Source organism: Halichoerus grypus, chromosome 2, assembly GCF_964656455.1.
Source record: "Halichoerus grypus chromosome 2, mHalGry1.hap1.1, whole genome shotgun sequence".
Lineage (NCBI taxonomy): Eukaryota > Metazoa > Chordata > Mammalia > Carnivora > Phocidae > Halichoerus > Halichoerus grypus.
This window is the reverse complement of record NC_135713.1, coordinates 103,463,876-103,477,850: the sequence shown is the minus strand read 5'-3', so window position 1 is coordinate 103,477,850 and position 13,975 is coordinate 103,463,876. Positions and strand designations below refer to the sequence as shown.

Sequence of the window (13,975 nt, the reverse complement as noted above, 5' to 3'; positions counted from 1 at the left end):
TGTGAGCCATAATACCAGGTTCATCTTTCTCTGTTTTCTAAATAAATAAGTAAATAAGTCCCGCAGGCAGATAGGAAGGACACTACCTGCAAAGCCGTCGTCGAAAACATCAGAAGCTGGCATAACACGTCCATTTTAACGGAAATGGGTTCTTTATTATTTAATCAGGACGGCTTCTGGGCGATTCATGAACCACTTATTGAATCACCGAGTTTAAGAAATCTGAAAAAAAATATTGGGAGTTGGTAAAACACCATCTCCTGATTGATCAATAGCACCTAGTGTTTCAGAAAGACACGAGAGACTTTACTCTATTGGCATTTAAAGGCCATGGAATTGTTTTCAGTTGAACATAGTGAATAGTGAATCTCTGTAAATCATAGAAAGCTCATTGTTAGAATCCACCATCATCTTGGGCCTATACAGTCACTAAGTAAAGAAAGGTATGCATTTTGTTGGCTGGGCTATAGTTCCTAAACAACTCATCTTTCAAGATTTCTTTTTCTTGAGAAGAGAAACTAAAATAAAATGTTATGAGTCTTTTTGAGCCAACTATAAAACATAAATGTAACCTCAATCCCTGATCAAAATATCACTGGATTTTTAAAAATATCACACATAGCTGTTAAAGCAATTAAGCCAACTGTATTAATAAAAAGGAACAAAGAAAATCAAGAAAGTTACTATTATGTCTTTGTGCTCCAGTGAACTGACCTTTTTAAAGGGTGCTGTGTTTAAAAAACCTTATTGCTTGGTCAGATTATAATCAGAGTTGTTTAGTTTATTATTAAAAAGGGGAAAAAAGCCAACTTTCCCCAAATCTCTACCTATTGTCTTTCATATCTATCTTTTACTAATGGCTTTTACTGTGTGAGCATTCCCATGAGGATGCACAACAGAAATTTTTTTTTTATAACAGAAATATTTTTATAAAATATAGGATAAATAAACCCTTTAGAACCCTGTCAACACTAATCATGCTTACATACAAAATGCAAAGAGGCAATAAGGCTTAAATAATGCTTTTTGGATTAATTCTTTTAATTAATTCAATGGAACACTTTATTGCAACCAGTAATAATTTTACATCTCTCACCAAATCTGTGGTGGTTTCTTAACAGTAATTAGTAATTTAGGGATTCCCTTTCCAAGTATTTTAGCTGCCTTAATACAGTTTCATCAAGGCAGGGTCTGGCAAGACCTCAAAACTGGTCCTTGTATTAAGTATACAAAGATGGTCCTAGCAAATAGGCTGGGCAAAATAAATGGATAGGGGAGAAAGAAAATTGGTACTTGGAAAAAAAAAAAACATGAGGAGAGAAGACTTCAAAAATGCACAGGCATACTGAGCATATTATACAGTTAGTCTTTCTGGTGATAGACACTAAGATTCCATTATAAAAACATGAGCCAAGTCAAAGGAGAAATTCCAGATCTGGCTTGATTTCTGGAGAAAGCAGATCTTCAACAATGTTTAAAATTTAGGTAATATGATCTCATTAAAAACATCTTGGAAAATGATAATGCTAGGGCTTTGTGTTAAAAACCACCAAAAGATGTCAAACAAATTTTCTGTCGTCTATCTTTATAGCTTTCAACCCAGTTCTGGCATGAGGTAAGTACAGTGTTATAATTACCTATTACTAACATTAAAATTTTTTAGGTTATGGCATAATTATTCTGAGGAACTACCTTCTGATAGGAATTTCCAATTCCTTCTATTTAATTATTACATTAATTCAAAAAAGGCCATTTTAAACATTTATCTTTTGATCTCTGATTGATGAAGCCGTTGTGCTAGGTAATTTAAAATCTCTTGTTTGGGGTTTTAAAAAAATACATAATTTTAAGTTTTCAGAAGTTTCAGCTATTAGCAGATATGAGCCAAACATTAATAAATAATATTACCTTACATAACCTAACTGAATTTTGAAAGTTTTAGACCATTGTCATATAAATGTGAACTTTGAAAAAAGACAGTTTTTAAAAAGAATTTCTGTAGTTCACGTGTGTTTTTTCTATGATTCACTTTTTCACAGAGTAAATTTTACTCTCTCCTCCCCAAAAACACAATGGCACAAAACAGCTGAAAGTAATGATAGAGCAATAAGGTTTAAAGCCTCGATATTATTTAAAATAATATCTATCACTTAATGAATGTCTACTGTGTTTCATATACATTATAACATTGTACATAATTATATATATACAAAAACCTGAAGATGTATGTATTTAACATGTGAGGTCACTGAAGATTATGAAAGGTCAAGTAACATGCCCATGGTCACACAGTTAGAAAGTGAGACCTAAGTCTGTAAGTTTCTGAAGTCCAATCCTAAAGTCCTATGCAGGTGAGATGTGGAAGAATATCTGCTTTCATAAACATAATTACACCTCAGCTAATTTATTTATTTCACATTTAAGTAACCAGACTCTTAGAATATATATTAAAAGATCAGCAAAGAAGTTCTCAAACTGCAGAAAAGATGAGTCACATAATAAATTTTCAAAGACAAATTTTCATTTTCTCATTTTCATTTGCTGGGTGTTTGGTTTTTTGTTGTTGTTGTTTGTTACTATTAAATACTTCAGCATTCCTAAAAAAAACTTAGTTTTTTCAACAACAAAATGAAATATATAATCACTGAAATTAAGTTTGGCCTACACACTATTAAGCTGTGTAAATCTAAATTCTTTCTGACATTGTTTCCCATTTATTGAACATTTCTGACACTCACATCATCAACCCCACTTATAGCCTTGCTCCAGATTCTTTAATCTACCAAGTTCTGCTTGAGTATGAAGGAAAAAATTTGCCACAATGATATATTAAAGTATTTTGGGAACAGCCTGAAATATCACCCTATAAAAGTTACTCATTATGCAGTTTGAAGCACTACATATTAGGCTTCTACCAATGGCTTACTTCTGGAGCAATTCATCATCACTCTCCAGAGATTACTTACTCTAGAAAGCTGGTGATATAGTCTCGACTGCAGGCAGACCAGGAAAAAGGATTGGTATTTGCAGTAATGTGAGCTGCCATAAGTTTTGCTGCTTCATGACCTTTCGTCCCACAAGAATTTCCAATTCCATCATGGTTCATACCAAAACTGTTTTAATAAGGAAGAAACATAAGAAACATAAAAGAAAGAAATAAAAAAATAAATAAAACAAATGAACCCCCAATATATCCTTTATTTCCTTATTTGATCATTTGTTAGCCTTATCAACATATAGCTTCTATCAAGATCCTCTAAGGAAATACAGGATTAAAGTTAAGGAGACTACAGAATAATTCTATGATACAATTTATTTTTAAATCTCTTTAATTGATCATATACTTTCAAATATTACCTTACAGGATACAATCTTTCCTTGAACAGATAAGGAATATATATTAATCCTCACTTTATAGGTATGAAAAACTGAGATTTAGCAAAGATAAATGACCTATTAAAGATCATACAGTTAGTAAGTGTTAGTAGAACCTGCCTTTTAACATCCTAGAGGTCATGCTACCTCACTATGCTGAATCTAAAAGAGAATTATAAATATATAGTTATAATCCATTGAGTTCTAGGTTAAAGGTCAAATACAAAAATCATTTTTCTTATTAATATAGATAAAAGAGAATTCAATACATATGCAATTTATGTTTGTATGTGTATGTGTGTTTTCAAAACACCTTTTGAAAAATCTTGATACATTTAAGGATTATGATTATAGAGTTTTTCTTTACCTTGGTTTCCCTTCATTATTCAAAGCTTGTCTTTGCCATTTTCCCCCTGTGTCCTATAGCCATGCTTAGTGCTATTATCAATGTGATATAAAAACATATCTCAATGATAAATCATAAATTTTTTCTATAAATGATATGAATATGAATAAATTTTAGTCTTTCTCCACAGATAGCCAAAAGCTTTCACTATTAGTGAAAAAATAAAGTTATGTGTCCATTGTGACATCCTAATAAATATACCATGATATGTGTTCAAGGAAATAAGTAATTTGTGTGACAAGAGTATAAAACAGATGAGGACAGTTGTTGGAGAAAAAACTGGAAAGGTACTTGAGAAGAGAGAATTACAATAATTGAAAGTAAATAATAATTTTGGCAGTGCAGAGACACTGAAGATTTCTGAGCAAGAGCAACTTAAGATTTCAGAGCAGGGGACTATGGAATTGATCTGTATTTTAGACAGGTCATTATAGTAATTCTATGGTGGAGACATTGGAGTGGGAAGAGAATGGAGGCAGGGAAAGCAGATGGAAGATCATTACCAATTGAGAAATGATGTAGGTCTGAATAGGGCACTGGATAGAGAGGTGGGATTATATTTGAGATATGTTTAGGAAGCTGAATGAAATGGTCTTCATAAATACAATATAAAAGAGCCATAATAAAGATATATCATATGTGGGGCAAAGAGATGAAACTTGTAATTCATATGGAGGAACAAACATAAGCAAAGAAAGAGAAATATAGAAGAGTGTTTATCCAGAGCCCTAAATTAAAACACCAAGTAACCCACCAAAATAACCAAAAACTAAATACACCAGTATTTAGTCTTCTTATTTGACATCAACACACTGGAATCAGTCTCTTTGAATGATCTTCTAGGAACATGATGGTGGAGTTTACAGTTTATAGAATTAGATATAATTCTGTCAAAACAATCACCTGCAGAGTTACATAGAAAGCTCCGTAATGTAAATTTATAATTCAATAAACAATATTCTATACTTCTCTCAAAGGCTGATGCTATCATGTGAATACTACTATTATTCTTCTCAAATGATGATAGCTTTAAAAAAATTATTTCGTTTTGGCAGCAGCCTTACACATATGCCTGAGTCATATGAAGATAGGTATAGGCAGACACAGATGGTTTTAAGAAAATTATTTTCAAGATCTTCAAATTCCTTATGTATTCTTTTCTAAAAAAAAAAAAAGTCAAGCTTCTCCTTTTTATATCTTATTTCTCCTACTTTATAAAAGAAAAACTTATCCTTTACTCATCTATAATTTTACAATAGTTCATTGCCTTGGGGTCTAAAAATGTGGGTTTCAAGAAGAGACAATCAGAACCATTTTGTATCAGTGTTGAGAAAGAGAATGATTTTAATGATTGAATAACATGTAGTTTCTTGTTTTCATCAAGTTTACAAGAGAATAGAATCAAATTAACAGTCAATGGGTTGTTAAAATTTTTTTCTGATGCTAGATCACCATTGGTTATGTTCTGACAAATAATTCAAAAGGAGTTCAACGAACTGAGTGATATTTCTACAATAAACTCTTTTCATCTATTTATGTGAACAAATTTTCTCAGCATTCAAATCTATAAAAACAAAATCAAAGAGTCGAATTGATACTGAAATTCTGCCTCATTCTAGCAAGAGAAACAAATACAGCAATTGAAAAAATATAACTAAAGGCACATTTTCTATAAAATTTTATTTTTAGATTTTATTATTTATTAAAACATGTAATATGCACATGATTCTCTGATGAATAATTGGCTAACAATGATTGTAATGTAATGAATATATAATCCAGAGACCATTTTTCCCTTTATTATTACAGGAAATTTTGTAAATGTAATTGCAATTTATATACATTTTTGTGATAGAGATATGATATAATTAAAATACTTTAAAGTATAAAAATATATTTTAAAATATATTAAGAAATACTAAAATATACATCAGGATAGATTCTGGTTGGGAAAGAAAGACTAAATATATTGAGTTAAAAGAGGGAAAAAATGATGTAAATTTTGACTATAAAACAAGAACCTGTTCACATATTTTTTAAATGCATAATGAAAGTTACCAAGATGCTATGGCATTTAGATTCAATTGATATATTTAAAAGAGGCATATAAAATTTTATTTTTTTACATGCTAATATTTACAGTGCTCTAGAAATTCTATCCTTTGCAATTAAAAGGTTGAGATTGTGTCATTTGTGACAACATGGAGGGTGGACCTAGAGGATATTATGTTAAGTGAAATAAGTCAGACTAAGAAAGACAAACACCATATGATTTCACTTATATGTGGAATCTAAAAAAAACAAAATAAATAACAAACAAAAAGCAGAATCAGACCTATAAATACAAAGAACAAAGTGATGGTTGCCAAAGGGGTAGGGGTATGGGCAAAACAAGAGAAGGGGAGTGGGAAATACAGGCTTCCAGATATGGAATGAATAAATCAAGGGAACAAAAGGCACAGCATAGGGAATATACTCATATTGTAATAGAGTATGGTGTCAGATGGTAGCTATGCTTGAGTGAGCATAGCATAATGTAAAAACTTGTCAAATTACTATGTTGTACATCTGAAACTAATGTAACATCGTATGTCAACTATATTTGAATAAAAATTTTTTTAAAAAAATTCATGAATTCAAGTACATAAAGGAGGAAATCTTACAAGTTCTATTTCTACTAACAATCTTGAGGTGTCAAATGCAGATAGTTATCCTAAGGACTTAGGTTTCAGTTGTCTAGAAGAATGTATACTTTTGTAGCTTATATTTCAAATATAAGAAACCCCAAAAATGACCTGACCAATGTTAAGAAGTTCACTTACAGTGACACAAAGTAAAATGGGAGTTTACAACTGCTATTCATGACATCAACTTCAAAAGATCCCTCTAATAGGCTAATCAGGCTGAAGCAGAAGACATATATATATATATATATATATATATATATATATATATATGTAAAGATAAGTTCCCTCAGTCAGTCAGAGAAAGGCAAATACCATATGATTTCATCATTTATGGAATTTAAGAAATAAAACAGATGAACACAGGGGAAGGGGGAGAAAGAGAGAGGGAAGAAAACCGTAAGAGACTCTTAACTATAGAGAACAAACTGAGGGTTGATGGAGGGAGGTGGGCGGGGGATGGGCTAAATGGGTGATGAGTATTAAGGAGGTCACTTGTAGTGATGAGCACTGGGTGTTAAACATAAGTGATGAATCACTGAATTCTACACCTGAAACCAATTTTAACATATATATTAACTAACTAGAATTTAAATAAAAACTTGAAATAAAAAAATAAAATAAAATAAAGATAGGTTCCCTGCTGAGGAAAGTCTATCACAGTGAAGAGTTGGTAAAAGAAGTGAAACTCATTAGTGATCAGAAAGAATAAACAAGAGTTCACATTAAAACCATCACACTGGCAAAGATTAGAATGTTACCTAGAACTAAGTATTGACAGTGGTCTAGAGAAACTGGGACCTTAGTGCCCAACAGTTGTACTGTGGTCAGGGTAGCTGTTCTGGAGAGCAATTCGGCAGGTCTTCGTCAAATTAAATAGGCAGATATTTTATGACCCAACAATTCTATTCTTGGATATGTATCCCAGGAATATTCCCAAAGGGAACATGTATGAGGATGTTCATGACAGAGTTATTTATGATAGCAAGTTGTTAAAGATAATCTAGGTGTCTGTCACTGGGGAATGGATAAGTAAATGTTGGCAGATGCATATTATGGGATACTAAGCAGAAATTGGAAGCAGCAAACAAGATAGATGTCTACATATAAATATGGGTGGATCTTAAAAACACTGAAAAAAATTAAGAGAAGTAAAAAGATCTATAGTATTATATTATATCATATAAATACATAAGCAAAAATTAGATACACACTCAGATAACAAAGAAAGGTCAAGGAATTGTTCCAGATTAAAGACTAAAGAAAAATAACTAAATGCAATAGGAACTAGATTGGGGGCGGGGGGGATTATAAAAAACACTGCTGGGACAATTGATGAAATTTGAATACAGACTGCATATTCGATAATAGTATATCAATGTTAAATTTTCTAGTTTAATAATTATACTGTGGTACAGAAGATATTTTTTCACAGATACTGAAATATTTAGTGATAAGGCACAGTCTACAACTTATTCTCAAATAGTTGAGAAAAAAATACATGTACATATACAGAGAGATATAAAGCAAATGTTGCAAAATATTAACGGTATTTGAATCTCAGTAAAGAGCACATGGGAAATCTTTCTACTACATCAATTTTTCTGTAAGCTTGAAATTATTTCAAACTTAAAATATTAAAAAATAAACACATACATATACAATCTGTGATATTTTACAAAGATACATATGGATTCAAATATACATATCAAATTTATTAGAGTAGTTATCTATGGAAAAAAGAAAGTGGAGTGGGAAATGGGATTATAGAAACAAATACATATTTACATGTATTAAGTAAGAAGCGTCCTTGGTGGGACTGATAATGATGTTGTGCTAAGAACTAAGGATACATAGATAAATGATGATGATAGATAGATAGATATAAATAGGTCAATAAATGTAAAATAAACTCAACTCTCTGCTCTTGAGTTTCACAAATAATAATTAAAAAAAAGAATGAGAGCAAGAGCAAAAGAGTTTGGTAAACATAGGGCCCACCCCCATGAGTGAACAGTGGTAGCAAGACAACGCTTCCATGGTTGGTTTTATGTGTTCAATAAAACAGTTCAGATTACATAAAGGTAAAGATTCTCATTTGAGGAGGGTTTTATGAACAGATATTGGGAGAAAGATAGAGGCAGAGACACAGAGAGAGAGACTGACAGATTGGGAAACAGTCTCCCTTGGGCCTCTTGTAATTCTCCACATTTTGCTGGGTATTCCAAGTCTGCAAACTTTATGCTTTAACCAGGTCATTTCACAGGATAACTTTGAGAAATGAGGTAACATCCCCCCTGGACAAAAAGCAGGTTTACTTACTACTTGCTCTAAAAGTGGTAGATTCCCCAAGCTCAATGTTTCTCAGTTATGATGCAAACCCACTGTGTATGAAGCATTCATCTAGGCCATATTGTGTTGCCCCTGTGGGATTAGGGGCCAAGAGAAACCAAATAAATATGCTGATGCTTATGCTGTTTACTGTGCTGTAAGTAATAAAATCCTTTGTCTCTGACCCAAAAATTTCATGTCTTTTGCTAGCATCCATTTGACAGCTATAGGCCAACTTATTAGCTTATAAGTAGGGTAAAGTTAAATCTCAAATCCAATGAGAGAGAAGACTGTAGTTGATGAGGATAACATACTCAATTATGAAAAGCTAAGTAATTCGGAAAGCAAATTACTTCAAATTAGTATTAATTTTTTAAAAACTGAAGCCCAAATTCTCAATAATATCTATTAAAACAAAGTGGGCTTTTTGTTTTGTTTTCTTCCTAGGAGGTAAATTGAATGTTGAAGATTTCATCTAAATCTCCCAGGAGATACAAGAAAAAGACCAGAAATTTCCTTTCTCATGTCTTATTATTTCTGTTCCTATCTCAAAAGTTTAAAGGACACATCTTATTTCTATACTGTTAAGTAAAAAGTTTCCTCCCTTTTTCTCTAAGATACCACCTAAAAGTAGTAAGGAAAGTAAGAAAAAGAAACAAAAATTCTGCATTTAATGAAATCTAGAAAACCTCTAAAACCATAAACCCACAACATTATAAGGAATGTGGAAGGATGACTGAATTCAGAAAATCAAAGATGAATGCAGCAAGACACATAGAGAGGACAACAATAACTGAAGATCTCAGCACAAAGAAGCAAGACCTATTTCTCCAAAGTTATGTGCAGCAATCTGGGGGGTAAAACCAACAATACCTTCTTGTGAACAACTGGAGTAAGGGAACAAACTGTTGGAATATACACCCTTGTTCTAGTTGTCAGAAGAAGAGGGGGCTGGGCTTATTTGTATTGGAGTCACACAAATTAGATTTGCAGGAAGCAATCTGTCAGTAAGGAAAGGTAAAAGAGAGATTCTATCTTGCTAACAGTTTTATAAAGGAATACAGTGTTAAAGAACTTGAATCTCATACACTACTCTACATCACTAATAAATTCCTGATGAGAAAATAGCTCTGGCCCCTACCCATCATAAACCTTCTACAAATAGTTCATACAGAAAAATCTAACTCGTTCAAAGACGTGAGTCAAAAGGAACAAGAAGTGCGTACAAATATATTAAATAAATAAATAATCAGAACAGAAAAACACAAATAGGAGAAGGACACTTAGCAAAAAAAAAAAAAAATGTTGGTACAGTAAAGATAAAAAGTGGACACATATGAATTCAAACAAACTTAATGAAGCCATCATTTTATAAAAACAAGAATTTAATGCAGAGATACAAGCAATCAGGGAAGATATGGCAAGACGGGGGATGAAAACATGAACTATCTGAGGAAATAAGTGGGGGGAAAAGAAAATTATCACAGGAAAAAGGCCATGCTGAAGTAGCAAAAAATAAAATTAGGCAACTGCTAAAAGCATTTCTCACAGGAGTAAAAAGCAAGCAAAATGAAAACTGACAGAGTTTAAAAGGGTCAAAGAAATCCAACATATATATCATTGTTGTCCCCCCAGAAAAGAGCCAAAATATTAAAACAGAAATAAAAGTGATTATAAAAAATTCAAGAAAACTTCGGAGAAATAAAAATGGCTAAAATCTAATCAAAAGTGAACTATTTTATGTCTTAGGAAAAACTGACACAGAATGAGTTCATACAGAGCCACAGCTTAGTTAACTTACTGGACTTCAAAATTAAGATATATTTTGGGCATTTGGGGCAAAAGAACAAATTACCTATAATGGTAAAACAATCAGATTACCCTCAGATTTCGCCATGGTGACATTTAACACCACCTCACCACAGAGTAATGATTACCAAGAATCTTGGACTCAGCCAAATTGAGTATAAAAATCATTTTGAACAAAAACTCAAGGAATAGAGGTCTCATGAGTCATTCTTACAAAAACTACTACAAGATAAACCTCAGCTTGGTTTAAAAATAACATAAAAATTTAATGGCTTATTGACACTATTTGAGTTTCATAGCAGGCAATGCATCCAACAAAATGAAATTTGTAACAATTAACTCTCTTGTCATACTTTCTAATGATATTTTTGATTTGTTGTTTTGTTTTGTGAGTTTAATTTTAGCCTCACACACATATTATATATATCATGCATACTTAAGAGAGAATCAAACATATTAACATTTTAAAGAATAATTATAAAGAGGGGCGCCTGGGTGGCTCAGCCGTTAAGCGTCTGCCTTCGGCTCAGGTCATGATCCCGGGGTCCTGGGATCGAGCCCCGCATCGGGCTCCCTGCTCGGCGGGAAGCCCTGTTTCTCTCTCTCCCACTCCCCCTGCTTGTGTTCCTGCTCTCGCTATCTCTCTCTGTGAAATAAACAAATAAAATCTTTAAAAAATAAAAAAATAATTATAAAGAAAAATCCACGTTATCCTTACTAAATTTAAGAAATAGAACGTTTTCAGAATAAAAGCTGCCTCTTGTGTTCACCTTCATAATCATATCCTTCTTCCTCCTCTAAGAGAGAACCATTATCCTGACTTTTGTGATAATCATTCCCTATGACACCTCTAAACAACGTATGTTAATTTTGCCTGGTTTTGAAATCCACAGAACTGAAGTCACACTGCAGATATCCTTTTATAACTTGCTTCTTTCATTCAACAATGTTTTTAGAGAATGTCATCTCTGCTGAGCTGTCTAATTGGACATTGTTCATTTTCATTTACAGGTTTCCATTTAAATGTACTATTTAATTATCCATTCTGTGGTGATGAATTTAGGATGGTTCCTATTATGGGGCTATTATAGACAATGCTGCTATGAGCCTTCTTGAATACATTCCCTGGTCATGTATGTAAGAGTATCTTCAGAACAGTTTTTAAACTTTTGGTCTGAGGATCTTTTACATTCTTAAAGATATTAGAGACCCCAAAGATCTTTTGTTTATGATGTTAAATGGAGTGATATTTATCATCTTAAAAATTAAAAATGAGAACATAAATAACTATTTTACTTAAAAACATCTTATTAAACAGAAGAATTTCAGTGAAAAGAGTAGTGTTGTTTAATTACGTTTTTGCTAATGTCTTTACTGTCTGGGTTACTCGAAAATAGCTGGGTTCTCATATCTGCTTCTTCATTCAATCTGTTGTGGTATTTTGTTTTGGTTGAAGTATAGAATGAAAATCTGACCTCACACTAATATGTAGGTGGAAAAGGGAAGAGCATTTTCACAGCACTTTCAGATAACTGTAGGGGTTTTTTAATACTATATTAAAACTTGACAAATAATTTTAATTTTTTTTAATTTTTTTTAAAGATTTTATTTATTTATTTGATAGAGCAAGTGACAGCACAAGCAGCGGGAACAGCAGAGGGAGAGGGAGAAGCAGACTCCCCGCTGAGCAGGGAGCCTGAAAACTTGACAAATAATTTTTAAAAGGTTAGTTGAAATATTTATTCTGAAACCGTATCAATGATCTTTTTAAATCTGGTTTTATTAATATCACCCAATCTCATCAGAAAAGTCTGAAAAAAGAAAGAAAGAAAAGTCTTTAAATATTAGGAAGTTGTCAAGTTTTAATGACAAATATAACTTTCCCTAAATTCTGATTTTTGCTCAAAAGTTCAAATTTTATCATTGGTAATAAACAGTGTAAGTTGTTTTCCTTGAATAATAAGCTCATTTGTTTATTTTTAAAGTGAATTTCTGCCAACTACCCATAGTTTCTCATTTCTTCTTTCAAATAAAAATTGTGTTCCAGGAAAAAAGCAGCTAGTTCATCTCAAACAATGGCACAAGTTCTTTTCTTTGTGACAACCATCAGACTAAGATATGGAGCAAAAAGTGCTTTACATACTTCCCATTTTGTGACACGGAATACTTTATAAAAGATATATATGTAAGGGTCATGCTTTAATAAAATCCATAATTTTTTTGTCTACATCAAGGACATTCTTAAGTAAAATTGACATGGCGGTAACAAATACAATGACTAACAGTATGGTTGCCTTGACTTATGCTAGGGTGCCAGCACTTATTCCCACACAGATTTTGCACAATCAGTGTAAAAACATCAACACAGTTTAGCTTTGCGCAGTAGCAGTATCGTAGCCAACGAGGTTTATCCAAGGCGCGATTATTGCTAATTAAAGGGGGGAAGAAAAGGCACATTAGGTCTTAGTGTTATGAAAATAGTTTTGATCCAAAAGTGCTTCAGAAATCCCAGGCATCGATGGACCACAATTTGAAAATCACTGCTTTAGGATATATGTGGAAAATAAATTGTTGGGTCATGACTTAGGTAAAATTTCAACTTTATTAGATAATGCTAAACACCTTTTCAAAGTGGTTACACCAAATTACATTCTTACCTGCAGTGCATAAGAATGCTGGTTGCACCACATCTCCACCAATAGTCAGTATTGCAGACTTTTAAATTTAGGCTAATCATGGTGGACATATTTGTGTTTCCTTGATTATTAATTAGGTTGAACATCTTTTTATATGCACATTGACCATTTGGATTTCTTCTTTTGTAAAATGTTCATGTACTTGTATATTAAATTTGCAGGAGTTGCTTATATCAGCTGCATGTCAGCTGCAAACAACTTTTTCCTAAACTGTGTCCTGTTTTTTCATTCTATGGTGTCTCTTAATTGGATTTTTAATTTTAATGTGGTTAAGTTGGTCAATCATAAACTTCATGGTTAGTGTTCTTTATGTCTTGTTGTCTTTGTTTTGTTTTGTTTTGTTTGTAAGAGTGCACACAATGGGGGAGAGGGGCAGAGAGAGGGCGAGAAAGAGAATCCCACGCAGGCTCCATGCTCAGTGCAGAGCCCGATGTGAGGCTTGATCTGACAACCTTGAGATCATGCCCTGAGCTGAAATCAAGAGTCAGACGCTTAACCAACTGAAACAGACAGGCATGCCCTTTATGTCTTGTTTTTTAAAAAAACATTTTTTAACCTAAGCTCATGGGGATTTTTTTCTATAATATGTTCTAAAACCTGTAATAGTTTGATTTGCTCATTTTTAGGTATTGTTGGATCCTACAGTAGGAGTATATTTAGTTTTGTTAGAAACT

The 13,975-nt window shown here is 32.5% G+C and overlaps 1 protein-coding gene and 1 pseudogene across 1 annotated transcript in view; one reads left to right on the top strand and one right to left on the bottom strand.

The window, feature by feature from the left end:
- Positions 1 to 13,975, bottom strand: part of ADAMTS6 (ADAM metallopeptidase with thrombospondin type 1 motif 6) — a 295,911-nt gene that overhangs the window by 119,789 nt on the left and 162,147 nt on the right. The window contains exon 10 of the mRNA XM_036117447.2: positions 2,967 to 3,113. Coding sequence (XP_035973340.2) covers positions 2,967 to 3,113 — 147 coding nt within the window. The remainder of the gene's footprint in view (positions 1 to 2,966; positions 3,114 to 13,975) is intronic.
- Positions 12,977 to 13,043, top strand: LOC118551643 (U4 spliceosomal RNA; annotated as a pseudogene).